At 39.6% G+C, this 16,337-nt stretch overlaps 1 protein-coding gene and 1 long non-coding RNA gene across 8 annotated transcripts in view; both read right to left on the bottom strand.

Moving 5' to 3' along the window:
* Nucleotides 1-11,041, bottom strand: part of LOC114017113 (uncharacterized) — a 48,978-nt gene extending 37,937 nt beyond the window's left edge. For 3 of the 4 annotated variants that reach the window (XR_008734530.1, XR_008734527.1, XR_008734528.1), the window contains exon 1: nt 5,804-11,041. This is a non-coding gene — a long non-coding RNA (uncharacterized LOC114017113). The remainder of the gene's footprint in view (nt 1-5,803) is intronic. The other variant, XR_008734529.1, reaches the window with a different exon arrangement.
* Nucleotides 11,042-12,911: 1,870 nt separating this feature from the next.
* OPA1 (OPA1 mitochondrial dynamin like GTPase) overlaps nt 12,912-16,337 on the bottom strand; it is a 53,620-nt gene continuing 50,194 nt past the window's right edge. For all 4 annotated transcript variants that reach the window (XM_055724062.1, XM_055724060.1, XM_055724061.1 and 1 more), the window contains 2 exons: nt 15,412-15,489; nt 12,912-14,893 (listed from right to left, as the gene is read on the bottom strand). In XM_055724062.1, coding sequence (XP_055580037.1) covers nt 15,425-15,489 — 65 coding nt within the window. In that variant the 3' untranslated portion in view covers nt 12,912-14,893; nt 15,412-15,424. The remainder of the gene's footprint in view (nt 14,894-15,411; nt 15,490-16,337) is intronic.

The following is a 16,337-nucleotide window of genomic DNA, read 5'->3' on the forward strand; positions in this document are numbered from 1 at the left end:
TTTTCTGAGTCAATTCTGCCCTTGCTGTTCATCAGTAACTGCAAGCAAACTTCACAGCACTGTTACAGTGCTGACCAAGCAAAATATAACTAACAGAAATGACATTCTGGAGGACTCGAAAACCTGAATACTGGCAAAATTACTGGGGGGGGGAAAAGAAAAAAGTTCCACAAACACTTGGGAATTTATGCCATGGTTTTCCCAAAAGGATTTTGACTTAAGACTTTGCATACCCCTTCAGTCCTGCCATCTAACACAATATGATTCCACGGAGATCCTTTTGTCTCTTGACTCTAAACTAAGCCTTACATACGGGAAAGCTATTTCTAGGAGGACTCAGAGAAAAGAGATTTCAGACACAGCATACTTCAACAGTGAGACACTTCCAGAGAAAAAGGCCATACCAAAGCACTGGGTTTAGAATTCTAATAAGCAAAAAAGCCACCCTTGTATTTCTCATCAGCCACGTGGGTTTGCACAATTAAAACACAATAGTTTCTCCCAGGGCTTTGTTGAGGTCCAGAATAGCTCTATGTAAGTGTGCAGCATGGCATACCATGGCTATTCTCTTCTCCCTGCAGGTCTGTCTCCTTAAAGCAGCTCCTCTGCTCCATGCAAACCTGCTTCTCCCTGGCTGTTGGAAAGGAGTCGTGGTTTTACTTGTGCTGTGCTTGAGCAGTGTTTCTGGTAATCTCTAGGACCAGGTGTTGGTAAACTCCAGAAAATACTTGGTTCAGGTCACAGTGAAGCCTTTGTTCAGTGAGTATTTCCTTAAAGCAGAAGGCAATTTTCACATTAACATTTATTGTAAAATTAATCAGGCCCAAGGAACCTGACAATTTCTGGAAAAACCTCCTGCCATACATTTTGGAGGTCCATGAATGAACTTTTTTGATAGAGGAAAGGTCTTGTTCAGGGATTTCTAGCTGCTACTTATCCTAAAATCAACCGTGCAGGTAACCACCAGTGCAGCCAACGGTTCCAAGCTGAATGCTTACAATACAGTCTGAATATGGCTCAACACACATTTCCACTTTCTGAGGTGGCGTTGAGAGAGGCTACTTAAGGACTGCTTGGTTCTTCTCCATTACAAATTCTTAATTATCAGTGGCTGAGAAAACATTACCAACATGTATCTCAGATGATTTCATTGCTGCTGTTGAATGTAGAGTGAAAATGCTGAGAATCTCTACAGCTTCCTAGAACTCAACTTTAGGTTTATTAGGAGAAAAGGCTAGTTCTCAAATATTTTCTTAACAAAGAACCTGGCCTTTTTGGGGTTAATATACAGTTTTGGATCATTTGGAAGAATATATTTGAAGCAAACAGCTTCTGAAGGACCAGAGATAATGAACTGACACCAGTCAATACAGGTAGTCCCAGACTGTCATATACATATACATGGTGCCCGAGGAGGCCACACACCAAACCTTTTACGTAAAAAGACCAGTATTTTAAATGGCAGTATAACATGTTCTTGACTTTGTTTTATAACAGCATCCAGCCATCTGTCTGCACAGGAACGGTAGTTTGTTACCATGCAAGAAGTCCTACTCTAAAGCCTCAACAGGGTGGAGAGCTGCTCCCAGCTGTGTTTGGCTTGATGAGCTCCTGCTAGCAGGGAAGCTGGAAGATGCTGCCTCACAGACAGTCCAACTAGCTCACTAGGAGGCCGCCATTCCCTTGCCCACAGGAACTCACTACTGTCTCCTACTGAAGCACCAGGCTGTCTTTTTCCCTGCTGCTTCCTTCACCTGAGCAGCCCGCAAGCTCTGGCTGAGCCTTTCTGGGAACTGCTTCTTTCAGAAGGGGAGCAGCATCTGCAAGTTAATTGCAAGCCTCCTTCCTTGTGTAGGGTGCACATAGGGACACAGGTCATCTAAAAGCAAAAGTCACATAAGCTGAGCTTGTTGTACAAAAAGGGGATAGTAGCATCTTCGAACATGTGAAAAAGCCAGGCACCTGAACAGGGTAGTGGCTGGGAAATAAACGTCTGCTGTACACAGCTTTGGCTGGCTCAGCCAGCACGGCCACCCCCGCTACACACATTTGCAGATGGATGCAAAAATACTGCAGCTTTACAGGATGGACAGGCTCTTCTCTCTCATAGGGCTGATGGCTGCTAACTTTCTTTGTCCATTTCACAGCTTCTGCTGAAAAGAAAAAAAAAACAAAACTCCAAAAGAAAAAAACCCAACCCCTGCTTTTGCAAAAGCAAGAAACAGGTCTCACTTCTCCCTCCTGGCTGGGATTTCAGTCAGGGCCAGCACAGTGAGGGCCTTGTTCTCTCCTAGAAGTTCAAGACAGTTTTGTTTAGTGGAAATAGAGGCTTCAGCAGCTGCTTTTTTTGTAAAAGGAAACTTATAGACAATAGGTGAATCATCCCCAAAAGCAGTCACTTAACATCACCCACAAAAGCTTCCAGGCTCATGATCAACAAGCCCCTCTGAACTAATATAGGAAGAATTACAGTGGAATTTTCCTGAAGCATGAAGCTTTACCTCTCTCCTTTTTGCTGGGAACGTAATTACAATCGCGTCTCCCCTCCCTACAGCTCTGAATTATCCAAGACAAGTCTGCAACACGGTAAAATGTGAACAGTAGATCGTAGGACTTATCCCATCTCAGCACCTGGTGGTGAAATCCATGCTGGCCTCTTCCTTTTTCTTTGACCTTAGATGACTTTTTAGCATGTGACCGCATTAACCTCAAAAGCAAAGCTGTGTTTTTCTGAGACACAAAGGGAAAGGAAGCACCATTAGTTCAACCCACAAAGGCAATAAACAGCACATGCTATACCAATTTGTGTGTCCACTGAGGATATAAAAAGCTGTGGATTAATTTTTGAATACAGCTGTGGAGGGGACCCACCCTGCAAGCTGGTGGACACTAGTCTAGAGAAGCAGGGTCCAACTGTCTGCAAAGGCTGTCTCTTGTAGATTCACCTAACAGTGTTTGGGTTAATGTTTCATATGTAATTTGCAACTGCAGATGTGCAGGTAGGCACTTTTCAAACAGATTCATTGTGATTGAGGTTCTCTACCATTTTAGCTTGCAAACTGGCCTAAATAAAGGTTTCGTGCAGTTCGTGTGCAAAAAAACCTGTAGGTGAATGTGGAGATGTGAAGCAAAGGAAAGGCAGATCTGCTTTAATTTTCACCCTTGACCAAAATATGAAATAAACAACAAAGCCTGTAGTGAACAAAGACCAAAGGTAGCATGGAAAAAATTTAAAAATCTTTGTTAATGACACCATTCTTCTGGGGCACGTCCTCACTGAATTACACACAGCTGAATTACTCCAGACATCCAGGGTGATGACTCACATTAGTAAATGAGTGAGCCAGAGATACTAGTTAAGCAGAAGGGAGAGGCCAGGAATTGAAACTGTGGAGGCTGGGACTCAAATGATCCTGGACCTTCACAGAAGTCATGGGGAGGTTTAATTTTGGAGAGGACAAGGAAGAGGCAAAGAGCAGTGCGCTGCCTAGGTAACAGGATGCATGTGATGGAATTTTTTGTCAGCTGCATTTTGGCTCGTAACTATTTTGTCTGTTCTAACATGCTGTCATGGAAAAGAAAGAACTAACAGCAGGCTTGCAACATAGCATTTCCTTTCCAGAGGGACTAGTATTAACTGTATTAATCCACAGTGATTATTTTTTTTTTTTTTCCTACCAAGTATTAGTCTTCACTTTCAAACTCTTGAAGCCTAGTCTGGACTTCTCAACACGGACCTGCAGAATAATAAAGGAAGGTGGTACAGATAGCTTTCAAAAAGGGAAAAGAGCTCCTTCAACAGCAGCCATGCCATCGCCCTCCAGTGTTTTCAGGAAGAGAGTGGCTTGTTTCAATATCAGTTTGAAGTAACCATGGCAGAGACAGGATGTTTGGTTTCAGAGAGCAGGCAGTAAGTTTATATTGTCAGAGCAAACACTTGGGACTCCAGATCACAACATCCCTTGTTGTTTACAGAGTGTGTTACGCCAGACTCGGACGCAAAGATGCACTTCATGGTAACAAAAGAGGACAATACCATTATCCTGCAATTGTCAACAGTGTTACAGTGTTGAAGACTTTAGTTCAATATTTGCCAAGCAGTAAAATGAGCAATGCCTGTCAGTTTGTTGACCTAGATGCACCAGTTACTAGAAAAACTATATTGAGCAGACAGCAGTTCAGTTTCAATTGTTGGGGACCAAATTCCAGCCAGGGAATGAAGTGCTATCAAGTTACATTCAGATTAACATGAAAATTGTTGAAATGTTGTTCAGATGCTGTCACCAGGATACAACAAGCAAGCATCCTTATGTTGAGACGCTTTCAAAGTAAGTGTAACAACACTTTTGTCAGAGCCAGGCACTACAGCTCTTGCAGACAAATTCCAAGGGGGATTTAAAATGCTGTAAACATCCATCCTGGAAAGGCTGAAAACCTTAAAAAAGCTACCTTCACCTTAATGCAGAATGATTGCTGTGGCTTCACTGATAGATGTTCTGCAAGCTTTTGGTCACAGTGGTACACTTGTGCCAAACCACTTTTCTCCAGTCATCTGTGTCTCAGCCAGCTGAAGCCTTTCTGGCTGTACTGTCCCTACTGGGAAGGCTGTGGGACCTGGGAAAGTGCCTGCCCTTGCTTTACACCAGGACAAGTATAGGGAGAATTAGTACTCCAGTTGCACCCAGCCCTGGTTAAGTGGCACAGACCCTAGACTGACATCAGCCTAAATGTCCTTCCCTTGCATTCAGTGTGACACCCCCCACTGCCAAATCACTTTATTACTCTCTTCGGTTGCAATCCACATACGGGAGAATGACAAGCTGGTAGAACGGGCTTGTGCTAGATCATGGGACAGAGCAAACAGTACTGACACGTTTCTGTAGAGAAAAAGCATGCAACAACACTGAGTTAAAGCAAAAATCAGGCACTTTCTCTCTTCATTGCAGGCACTGTTTCAGGCCTCAAAGGGTTGACAATGCTCGGGCTTCAGCTAAAGAGCTGACAATCATCCCTACGCCACCAGCTGAACATGCAACTTCATGCCTGCAGGTAAAGTCTGTCAGAATCCGGACAGGATCAGCATTCATGAGAATCCCTCTTTCACCCACACCACAGTGAAAGAGTGTAACAGTTTTGCAAAAGCTTGATTAGTGAAACCCGCTATAGAACACGCTTTTGTGCTTCACTTGGGAAAAGCCAGCAAAATACTTTTCCGCATCTTGCTCAAGGAATCTCTGCCTTTCACAGAGCATCCCCTGCCACTCTCCTCTACCGGCATCCTGCATCAATCACATACTGTGACTGCTTCTAACTGCACGGACTCTACATACTGGGTGTTTACTAACTAGCAAGCACACCAAAACAGGCACGACAAATACCTAGTATAGTAAAGGCAGAGGCCCACCAGTTGGCTTCAACCCATGCTCTCCTAAGACAATGCACATATGTCACAGAGATTCCTCTCCAGCTTATCCAAGCTCTCAGAAAGGCTTTTCTTTATGTTTTAAAAGAGGCCTCGGATGCTAAGATACCATTCTGCTTTCTTAAGTAATGTCACAAGACTTCTGGTTTGGCCACACAGTTGCTCTTTAGAAATGAAAAGGAGAGTCCGTGCTTCTGTTTGGGACAAGTGGCAAAACCACTGCAATCTTTTTTATAAAGAATGGAGAGGAAAAAAAGAGCAGAAATAAAAAAGATCAGGAACTGAGTTAAGTCACTCTGGGAACCCAGCCTTTATGTACTGTTTACCAAAAGGATGAGCTGGGGAAGGGGGTGAGGGGCAAATGTGTGTATTAGGTCTCACCTGCTGATTCTCAGGAGTCATGAATATTCTTATAATCCCCGTCTCTTGGCCCAACAAGCTACAAGCCTTTTCATCACAAAGCTTGATTTCAGTGAGGATCCAGGAGTTGCTCTAAGCTTCAGCAAGTGCTATAATATTCCCTTGTTTCCACAAGAAAACAGCCTCCTGCAACAAATCACTCCGATGTTTCTTCTCTGTTGTTCATTTACTAATAGAATTTGTCTTTCAGACTACATTAGAAACTTAAATACATTCTGTTCTGGGCTATGCTGAGACCAGTCAGCAATTTCTGAGGTAGTCAGCATGGGTGTTTTTGTTGCATACATAATATATATGTTGAGATACTGGTATGTTTATTAAATGTGCTACACACTTCTAGCTAAAACCAAGACACCAGAAACAAAACTGAAAAGGGATGTGAACAGCAGCATGAGTTATACCATCTATTTTTCAAGCCAGACGGCACTATTGTCAGCATTTAATCTGACCTTCAGTACATCACAGGCCAGAGAAAGTCACCTGGCGTGGGCGTCAATTTACATGCCAACAGGGCAGAGGAGGACAGGGAAGGAGGCTGTGCTGGCAGGAAACCCAAACAGGGCGTGTAAAAACATTTAACAAAGCAGTGTACAGAGATAAACCTCCATCAGATAACCTACAGCTAGCTGTACTTCCATAAGCCTTGTTGAATTCTAATTTTCAGGCACCAGGCAATGGAAAATTATTTTTTTTTAGTGGAAAGGGAAGTGTTCTCTCCTCCGGTTGAAGGGATGACAGGAGGGAAAAAGGCCTTTTCAAATGGGAAGCTCTTATTTTCCTTATGGCAATACTATCCAGTGGCAACCGATCTTGGGCTGTGAAACAACCATTTAATAGCTTAAAAAAGCTTCCTTGCAAAACTATCTAATTGATGAGAGCTGCCAGAGAAACGTCAAGATAAAAATTAATATTTTGTCCACTGGTTAGAGTAGAAGTACTATGTGATAAAAACAAAGGGGATGGCATTGCATTCCTGGTTATTGGTGGAGGATTTTTTAAATTTTTAGTTTTTTGTATATATTTTTATAAAGGGCCTTATGCAGTTCACATTCATGCTTGTCTTCCTTGTGAGAAAGCAGACAATGCCTCACACAAAGATATACATCATCAGTACTGGAATCCTGCAGAAGTATAAAGTGTTTTAGCAAAAAATCTGGGGGGTGGGGCAGGGAAGCTATTCTATTTGGATGAAATACTTAGTCTATAATTAGTCCTAAACTACAAAATAATTTGCACATGCAAACAGCTTTCAGGTTAGGTGGGTTTGAGATTACAACTGTCAGACGAACTCACCTTCCACCTGAGATATACATACCACAGAGGGATCACAAAGCATGAGCAGAGTTTGTTTTGGGGATGCCCCGAATCTCTGCAGGATATGGAAGTTTGCTTTTCAAGCTTAATACTACTTATTTCATAACTTGACATTATCATATAATTCTAGAAGCACATACAGAAAATGTAATATGCATAGGCATCAATACGATAGACAGTATCTCCTATGTCTGTATATTCAAGCTACAGTCCACAAACATAAAATAATTACCATATCTACATTTTTAAGGCAACACCCTTACCTGGGGTATGACTATCCTTTTTCATCCCCTTTATGCCTGTCTTTCATACCAACTCTGAAGCCTGATGTTGTTGCAGGTTTGTCCCAATGCCTGCTTTGGCTTGTGGAAGCCTTCTGTAAAGCACAGATACAACGCGAAGCGATGAGTCCAAATGATAAACAGGCCTCTCGCTAGGTTTCTGCTGGGCTAAGTAGATGGAGATTGTTGTGCATCTCCTGCTCCTCCAGATGTATGCTGCTGTGGCAGTTCACGGTACCCAGAACATTTCTCTTCAGCAGAAGGCCTCCATGAATACTGAGAGTGAAATAACGTAGATGGGTTCCTGTTGTGGTTTACTTGTGATTTTACACTTCAGATACTACAAACATAGTGCTACGTACAATTAAGACTTGGAGGGAGTATTGTCTTTGTGTTATGCTTGACACATTAGGAATCCATGACTCAGAAGGTAAGAATAACCCTCCAAAAATCATGGCCTCAGCAGTGCAGAGGGCAAACTTAGAGTGGTATTCTCACCTCATATTTTGCTATTGGCCACATTACTCCAGTCTTCTTTCTACAAAAGTGTCTTCAAGGATGTACAGCTCTGGCAGCTTTGGTATGAAAGGTCTCACTGCTGCCAAGATTCAATCCAGGTATGTGGGAAACCATTGCTTTCCTTACCATGAAACACACGATCCAAGATCCAATCCCTAAACAAACCAACATAACTCTCTTCAGACCTAAGAAGTGCTCTGCCAATTTCAGAAGTACTGAAATACTCCTTTGCAATCCAGTAGTGTATGCTGTACTCAGCTTTTGCCACAGCCTCAACTCCTTCCCAACTAAAACACGTAACACTGGGCTGTTCAAAGGTCATTCTTTGTTTGCTTCTTGTCTGCTCCTAAGACAGATGTTTCAAGGCATGAGAGAGGATATAAACACATGCACACTTCGGGGGGGGGGGGGGGGGGGGGGGAGGAGGGGCGGAAGGTGTCCAGGTGTTTAAGCAACACCAAATGTGGAAGAATTCCAATTCACTGCTTTCTCCTTTAGTCTAGCAATTCCAAGGGACCAAGCGTGTCATGACTTGTACCCAGAACACTTTCCGCTCGGGTGAGTTCAGACAAGGTCTGCATTAACTCCCCAACCTGCAAGAAAATTATTTGAAACAAAAGGTTCAGATATGTCCCTTTCCCTCCAACAAGCCTGGAAACAAATGGTACAGGAACGAGGTCAGAAAGGAATCATCCGCCTACCATACCACTGAATTCATTTACCTACCTCACAGCCCATTCAAGCAAAGGGGTGGGATGGGGAACAAGGGATGATATAAAGCAGAATGAAGCTCTGGGGTCGCTCGCTACATTACAAGATTTGACAGGCCTTTGCCAGCCTTCAGCTTCATTGTGTCTTTCACATAATAGAGAAACACAAACTGAGCAGCCTGTGATCTGGGGGTTGCACTATTAGATGGAGCAAACCCTTTGCAAATGCTAATAGTATTGTAGCATCCTGTCAGGCAGCAACACAAAAAAGGATGTTGATTTTCACATGAACCAGAACAGACTCATTGTAAGAAAGGTTGCAATGAATGTTCCATCTCTAAACATCAAAAGCCATAAGCAATTGGCTTGTGCAGATGAGGCAAAACACTGCTTCAAATGTTCTGAAATATAGGGGGCATACTGTAACCTTAACGCTTATTTGATGAGGCTAGCAGAGACCAGTTGCTTGAAATGGAAGTAAAACTGATCTTTGGTTATGATTTCTGTAGTGACATAACATCTAGATCTAAAGGGGCTTTTGTTGTGCAATCTACAGTATTCCCGCAGTCTGAAAGAGATGCTCCTTTATGAAACATGGATGTGCAGATGCAGTCAAGGGTAAAGTTTATAATTTCCAAATTGTAAGTGTGATAGTAATAGACTACAAACAGAATGTGCTTGTCCTTTGCAGTTCTAAGGATGTGGCAGCTATCAGTCTTGTCTAGTGATGCCCAGCTCTTTCCTGAAAAATTGTCTCTACAGTGTTAAAAGGGGTACAACGCTTAAGCTATTTCTGTTTAAGAACTTATCCTAAAATACCCTTTTAATTCAAACTTCACATCTTCCCCTGTATTAGGAATGGTATAATCCAATGTGCTAATAATAGCACCACTGATTAACCTTCAAAAAGTTTGTTGTTGTCCTTTGGGTAAAAAACTTGAACAAAGCTTATCTTGTTGGTTGTCACTACCAAGGATAGCTCAGAAATGCACTGTTCTGGAAGCCCTCTTAGAACCTACAGATTTCCAAGAGCAGCAAATAAACAGCTTTCTATCAGTGTTCAACAACACACAACCATTTATAGCTATGCACAGTAAACAGCTTTTCAGCAGAAATGGCTAGAAATGCTTCTGAAATTGGCTCTAGAACATCACCTAGAGTCAATTACAGAATCGGTCCCACAGCCAACGGCAGGTTCATTTCCAGATCAATCTCCAGAGCCATGCCTAGAACCCCAGTGAGAGTCAATTCAAGAAACACTACAATATAGAATCAATTTAAGAGAAGTTTCTAGAACATGAGGTTAGCTCTGGAGTTGTTTCACAAGCCATTCCAGAAGCAATTCCAGAACTATTTCCTGAATCACTTCTACAGTCCAAACTAAAGTCACGCCTGTGATTCCTTAACATTCCTTACAGAACAACAGCTTGGATAATTTACCTTCTCATGCGCTACAGTACAGAGGTGGGTGCCAGATGCAAGCGGTACTTGTGCACATAGAAATCTGCATGGGTTTTCCATTACAGCACCACAGCATAAACAATCATTACAATCTCTGTATCCTTTCAGCTTCTTCTTTTTGTTTCTGTACAGTACTTTACACTGAAAAATTCTTAATGACAGCCCTGTTCTGTAAGAGGTCTGTGATCACAGCCATATAGAACGTATACTGACAAACTACAGCTTTAAGAGTTATCTGACTACATAGGACCTACCTTGCAAGAGCTTTACAATGCATTTATCTTACTGAATAAAAACTAGCAAGTGATTGGTCATGTTCTGTAAAGATTTCTGCAAGGGAAGATGGATTACTGAACTAATTACAAAATAGAACAGGATCCAAGAGACCTAAACTGACACACAGAATAAAATAAAATAAAATAAACAAGTACCTTGGAGATGTTAAGTCACTGCAAGGGCACCCTATCAAGTAAAGTGATAGAATCCTTCAAGATTTAAGATTACTTGAAATCTTCACGTCAAGATGAAAGTAGGGTCGTTCCCCCCGAGCTTTAAGCCAATTATTAAGCTCTCTATAAAAATAAATGTATTTCCATTATGCAGGTGATCAGAGTGTTCATAGTATGTCTCCTAGCCTAGAAATCAAGCATCAAGAACCACGTCTGTACACAAGACAGCAGTAACTGGAAGTGCAGTAGTTCAGGCTAGCATGATAGTTTGTAATCACAACTGTAGTCAAACCTCTACTTTCTCTCCAAGCTTTGGAAACGGGCAGGTTTCTACCTCTCCGTCAGTGGAGAACTCTAGTCAGATGCTTCCTGTGGAAGTGAAAGGAAAATATGGACAGCTAGTTTATTAGCTGTTGCTTTTTCAGACAGCCATATATGTTAAGTTCTTGCAAGATGCCCCAATACCTGAGCGTACATTTCATCCATGTGAGGAAGCACGACTGGAACATTTCCTAAAGCACCTTAAGACCTAGAAGCACAAATAGTCAAAGAAAACTCATGCTGCAATTCTAGAAAAACAGCGGTATCATCACAGATGGAATTCACATGGCAACACCTTCACTGACATAAAAACATCCCACAGACATTGCCAGGGACAAGTCCCATCAGGAACAAAGAGTTCTGACTGACTCAAGGGGCCCTTGGTCAGACTTGGAGATCCCATATTTCAACATTTTTCAGCTGAAGTGATGAAATCTCTTGCATCTTTCTTAATACAATCGTTCAGAGTTATTAAGTTACATTCAAGACAAAATTAAATTCTCAAAACTCTAGCTTTGGATATACATCATAATTCAGTTTAGGTTCAAATATACCCAGTCAAAAATGAAATTAAAAAAAATCATTGACTGTGAAATAGAGAATATACCAGTACATTTGTAATAACTAAGAACTTGACTTGATATCCTCTAACTTAACTATACTTCCTTTTGAAAATTTTTTTTTTAAACATATTTCCAAGTTTTTCATCTTTCTCACGGTCTGATAACCACTCAGAAGGAATAATTCTTGACATTTGAAAAAGCACTATTTGTACCTTTTTCATGAAGCAACAGAAAACCCCCTGGCCATTAATATTTAAACCTTGGCTCATAAACTTCTCATTTAATGAAAACCAGAAATATCTTACTGTACCTACATGACAGTAAAAAACATGCTTGGAAAATAAAATATCTGTTTAAGGAGTAATTATATTCACATTTGCTAATCTCCTCCCTAATCTCAAAAAGCCACAGAAATTACAGATTAGTCTTTGCTCCTTACAATAAATTGCTTTATGCAGAATTTGAAGGTAGTATATGTAATACAGAAAAATATCCTGAACTTGTGCAAAGGAGTTTGGAATAACATACTTTGCGGTATCACATGATTTTTAGAGACAGTTTGAATAATTCTGTTTACTTCCTAAACATTGTTGTAACAGTCAGCATATCTTTCTTATGCTGCTCATCATAACTACAGCCAACTATCTAGTAAAATACTCCTTACAAGGAGCAATTTTGAAGTGGCCATCTAACAGCACTTAAGTCCATTTTTACTTTTAAATGATGCTGACTTACTAGTGAGATAGGCACAACTTGCCATAACTCTCTCTTTCCTCTAACCTTAACACAAAATCCTCTAAAACCCATCAAATTCCTTGTTGCTTGTTGTCAACACCATTTTTACTTAGTTTAATCATGAAATCAAGTTAATGTAGAGTTATAATCCTTCACTGATCCCAACATACCCATGTCTGCAATTTAAGCTTTGTGAAGCAAATATGCAGCACCTTCAACTCCACGGTTTTACCAAATGTATTTTTTCAATAGATTTTGTAAAATTTTTCTTCATCTAAAAGAAAAAGAAAAAAGAAAGAAAAAAGAGATACATTGCTGAATTCATGTGTTAGTAAACTGACTGCTCTATAATTCTTAAGCCCATTGTCCCAGTAAGCATGTTTACTTTAAAAGCACCTGAAACTAACACTTCATAACCAGTCTTCATTCGTATTTTGAATATCAGTTCATTATCTAAACTTCCAGAGAGGTGAGTTTTCAACATAATGATTTTTCATACGACATCTTTGTCTAAACATATTACATAAATGGTAAGGTAATAATTAATTTATATAGAGACAACACATAGAGATACAAGATAGTACAGTTACCACTAACTTGGTGCTGACACAGCACTTCTGAATCAGGCATTACATTAATGACCATTAACAGTATACTTCTGCACAGTTCAACAAATGAGAAAGCCAAATTGACTTCTGAATTAGGCACAATAGCACTGTGTTCAAACCCCACATTTTATTATTCCTTCAGTTACATTTTTATTCAATAAATACCTAGTTTTCATGGAATACATCATGCTAGAGTCTTAGATGAGCAGCACAGAGAAGTTGGAACTAAAACTACAGGAACATCACGCTAAGAGATGAACGCTGGGCCACTGGATGCAACATTTTGCAACATTTACATTACACAAGTTTCAAACAGTGATCTCTAGGTAAAATGCAAAAGTTCTTTTTTTGTTGTGTTTTGGGGTTCTTTTGTTTGGATTTTTTTTTTTTTTTTTTACAAAAAGTGATTTAACACAAGTACAGACTTATTTCACTTGCTATACAATCTAAGGACTCAGCCTTCAGAATTGCACAAACTTACATTTCTGAAGTTATCTTCAGAGAACGATGGTAACACAAGCAATTTTTTTCATTTTTCCATTCACAACCACTCATTTTCAGGAAGTAACTTTAAACAGAAAATCCCAAAACATTCAGCTATATCACCTTGAAATATTTAACCTCTCAACACCATTTTATGAATTGCTCTATGTTAACTTTTTGTCCACTTGACTAAACATTTTATGTCTGAACATTTGGGGAACTCTTACCAAATTTTATACTGTTTCCTCTGAGAGCAAACAAAAACAGTATCTGCTGGAAAATGTTCAGATTCCTCTGTCTTAATTGCCACACATCAAAATCAATAGCCTTTTCAAAAGGGAAAAATAAACCTAGGTCAATTTTTCAGTGTACATAATCAGACAACTGCAAAACAAACTGCTTCAGGCCTAAAGTCTTCTTCCACAGAAGTATTCAGCCGTGTATCCAGATCATTTGTGGCAAAGTGTGGATAGAAAAATACAGTGGTGATTAATCACCAGGCACCTATGATACAGAGCCTATATCATGCTTACATTTGTCAGAAGTGACATTTCTATGGCAGAAGTGAAAGGCAGTAAAAGAAATACTACGTACTATTTTTACTATACTGAATGACAGAAATCAAGTGGGTGTGGAAGGACCTTGTGCATATCATTCTTATAAAAATGATTTTGGTCTTACAGTAGGTATTAGAAAAATGTAATTAATTACAATTTTCCTTTTTTAGTTAAGGAGGTTGGACAAGTTGGAATTTTACAGAGTATCTTTCTACATTTCACACGTACTTGATCAGGTTACTTTGTACCTATGGTAAAGGGAGAAGTTAATAAGAAAATCAGAGTCTGTGCAATCCCAGAAATGAAATGTAATCGGCTATGATTCAAAAGTAAAAACACATTAGGAAAGAATGGGGAAAAGGAGCAGCTGCTGACATTATTTCCTGAGCCAAACCTTTTAAGGTGCCAGTGAACAGCAGTCTGTACTTCCAAGTGAAAGCACTACAAGAATTGCTCGGATGATGTCTCTCAGGAGTTTAGGAGTTGAACAAAACCCACAGCTTACTCTCAAGATCTCAATACCATGCTTTTAAATCTGCACCAGAGTGGTCAGAGAATGCTTCAACACAGAGCATAACAAATAGAAATGGCATTTCTTAGAAGGGTGTTTTAATGTACATACAAATACTAAAACTTTATGTCAAATGCCCAGGATCATTTGCAGGCAAGAAAATGACAACAGATAAAATCATTTTATGAATCTGATCCAGCTCTACCATACAAGACAGATGCCAAAAATAAAAGCCTTTTTTCCTTTCAGGAAAAAAAAAAAAAAAACGACCTTAAATGTACAACTTCAGCAAGCTCCCAAGCTATCTCATGGACACACAAGTCAGACTCTTCTGTCATGTGCATGAAGCTTCAAAAATTAAATGAGCAGGTGGATTTTAACTGAACTTCTCAATCCCATGAGACATTATTTTCTTTCTCCTCCAACATTTCAGGATGCTCCCCAAAAGGCAGGAAAGAGAATGGGACACAAAAGCCATTTTTATTCAGTCTTTTTTGTGCAAGGTATCCTGGAAAAGGCTGTATTCCTGTGTAAAGTTGCTGTTGAAACAGAAAGGGGATTATTTTAAAATGTGTGCAAATATATGACACACGCTTTTGAGAATTAATACAGAAGAAAAATTTGGAAATTAGCCGCATGCAAATATTTTTGTTAACAATACACAGTGCCTGTAAGGGAAAAAAAAAGAATCAGAACGCTTTTATAGACAAGCATTCCCTTCATTTTGATTCCAGCTAGTTATGCCTTCTTTCTCGTAACACAGATAAAAATAATTAACTGAGAGTAATCAAATAGCTTACGGTGTTTCACAATATCTGAATAGCCAGCCAGTAATTGTATTTCTACTGAGTTTTGTATTTGCTTGTAGTGTAAAAGCTGAAAGTACAGTTCTGCAGACCAGAAGCAAGAAGCAGCAGCAGCAGCCAGGCAACAACAAAATAAGAAGGAATTTTCACAAAGTCTATATGATAATATGTGCATTTACAAGAGATGGATAATAATTTTACACTGAACAATGACAAAATTGTAGCACTTTTTATGATCTAAATGTGATTACCTGCTTGAACAATCTACTTTTCTTGATGGAGGGCTTCTATGAAGGCTTCAAGTTTTTCCTGGATTTCTCGAACTTTTTCTGGAGGAATTAAGAAGATCATTGTTCAAATACCTATTACTTAATTGAGGATATGCTCAGAAAGGAAAAAAAACAACCAACCACCAAACCCAAAACCAATCACCTCAAAACCTGCAAACATAAAACCTGATGATGTTGTATTACCCTATGCATTTATTTTCTTTATTTCTAAGATTCAGAACATTTTTCTACGTCAGAAGAAATGAAGCCCTGTCCTATTTGAAGAATTTCTACAAACATATTTTAGGATCATCATGCTAATTAATAATTCAAATATTTACCAAAGCAATCAAATTATAGAAACACTGTGTTTTAAAACCCTGAAATTTACATTCGATCATGCACAGTAGAACTACTGTACAGCCATTACATGTAAAGGAGTTGTTGTCTTTTAAATAATGCCCACTAATCCTTCTCTCTTTTAACCAATTATCCTTATTCTCCACAGTAAGTGTCACAAACACTACTAATCATTCTAAAAAGAGCTGAAAGCTAGTGCCCTTTCAGCAAGGAATGGAACATCAGTATTCAAGACACCTATTCAAAAGGGCATGCACAATGTTAAGAATGTTTAAAATTTGCAAATTATTTCCTTGCATTTCAGTAGTAACCAGATGGATATGGGCAGAATTTTATTTTATATAAATACTACAGCTGGGAGTTTATTTCTCTTACAAAAACACGTCTTGAACACAACTACAAATAGTTACCAAGAACGAAAAGGCAACATTGATTGGGAAAAATTCAGGGGTTTAGGCATTTTTCCACTCTTTCCTCAATTCCATACAACACTTGTCATCATATAACCTATTTGATTTATGAAATTGCTTATGAAGCAAGATTTAGAA

The sequence above is a fragment of the Falco cherrug genome, chromosome 11, assembly GCF_023634085.1.
Source record: "Falco cherrug isolate bFalChe1 chromosome 11, bFalChe1.pri, whole genome shotgun sequence".
NCBI lineage: Eukaryota > Metazoa > Chordata > Aves > Falconiformes > Falconidae > Falco > Falco cherrug.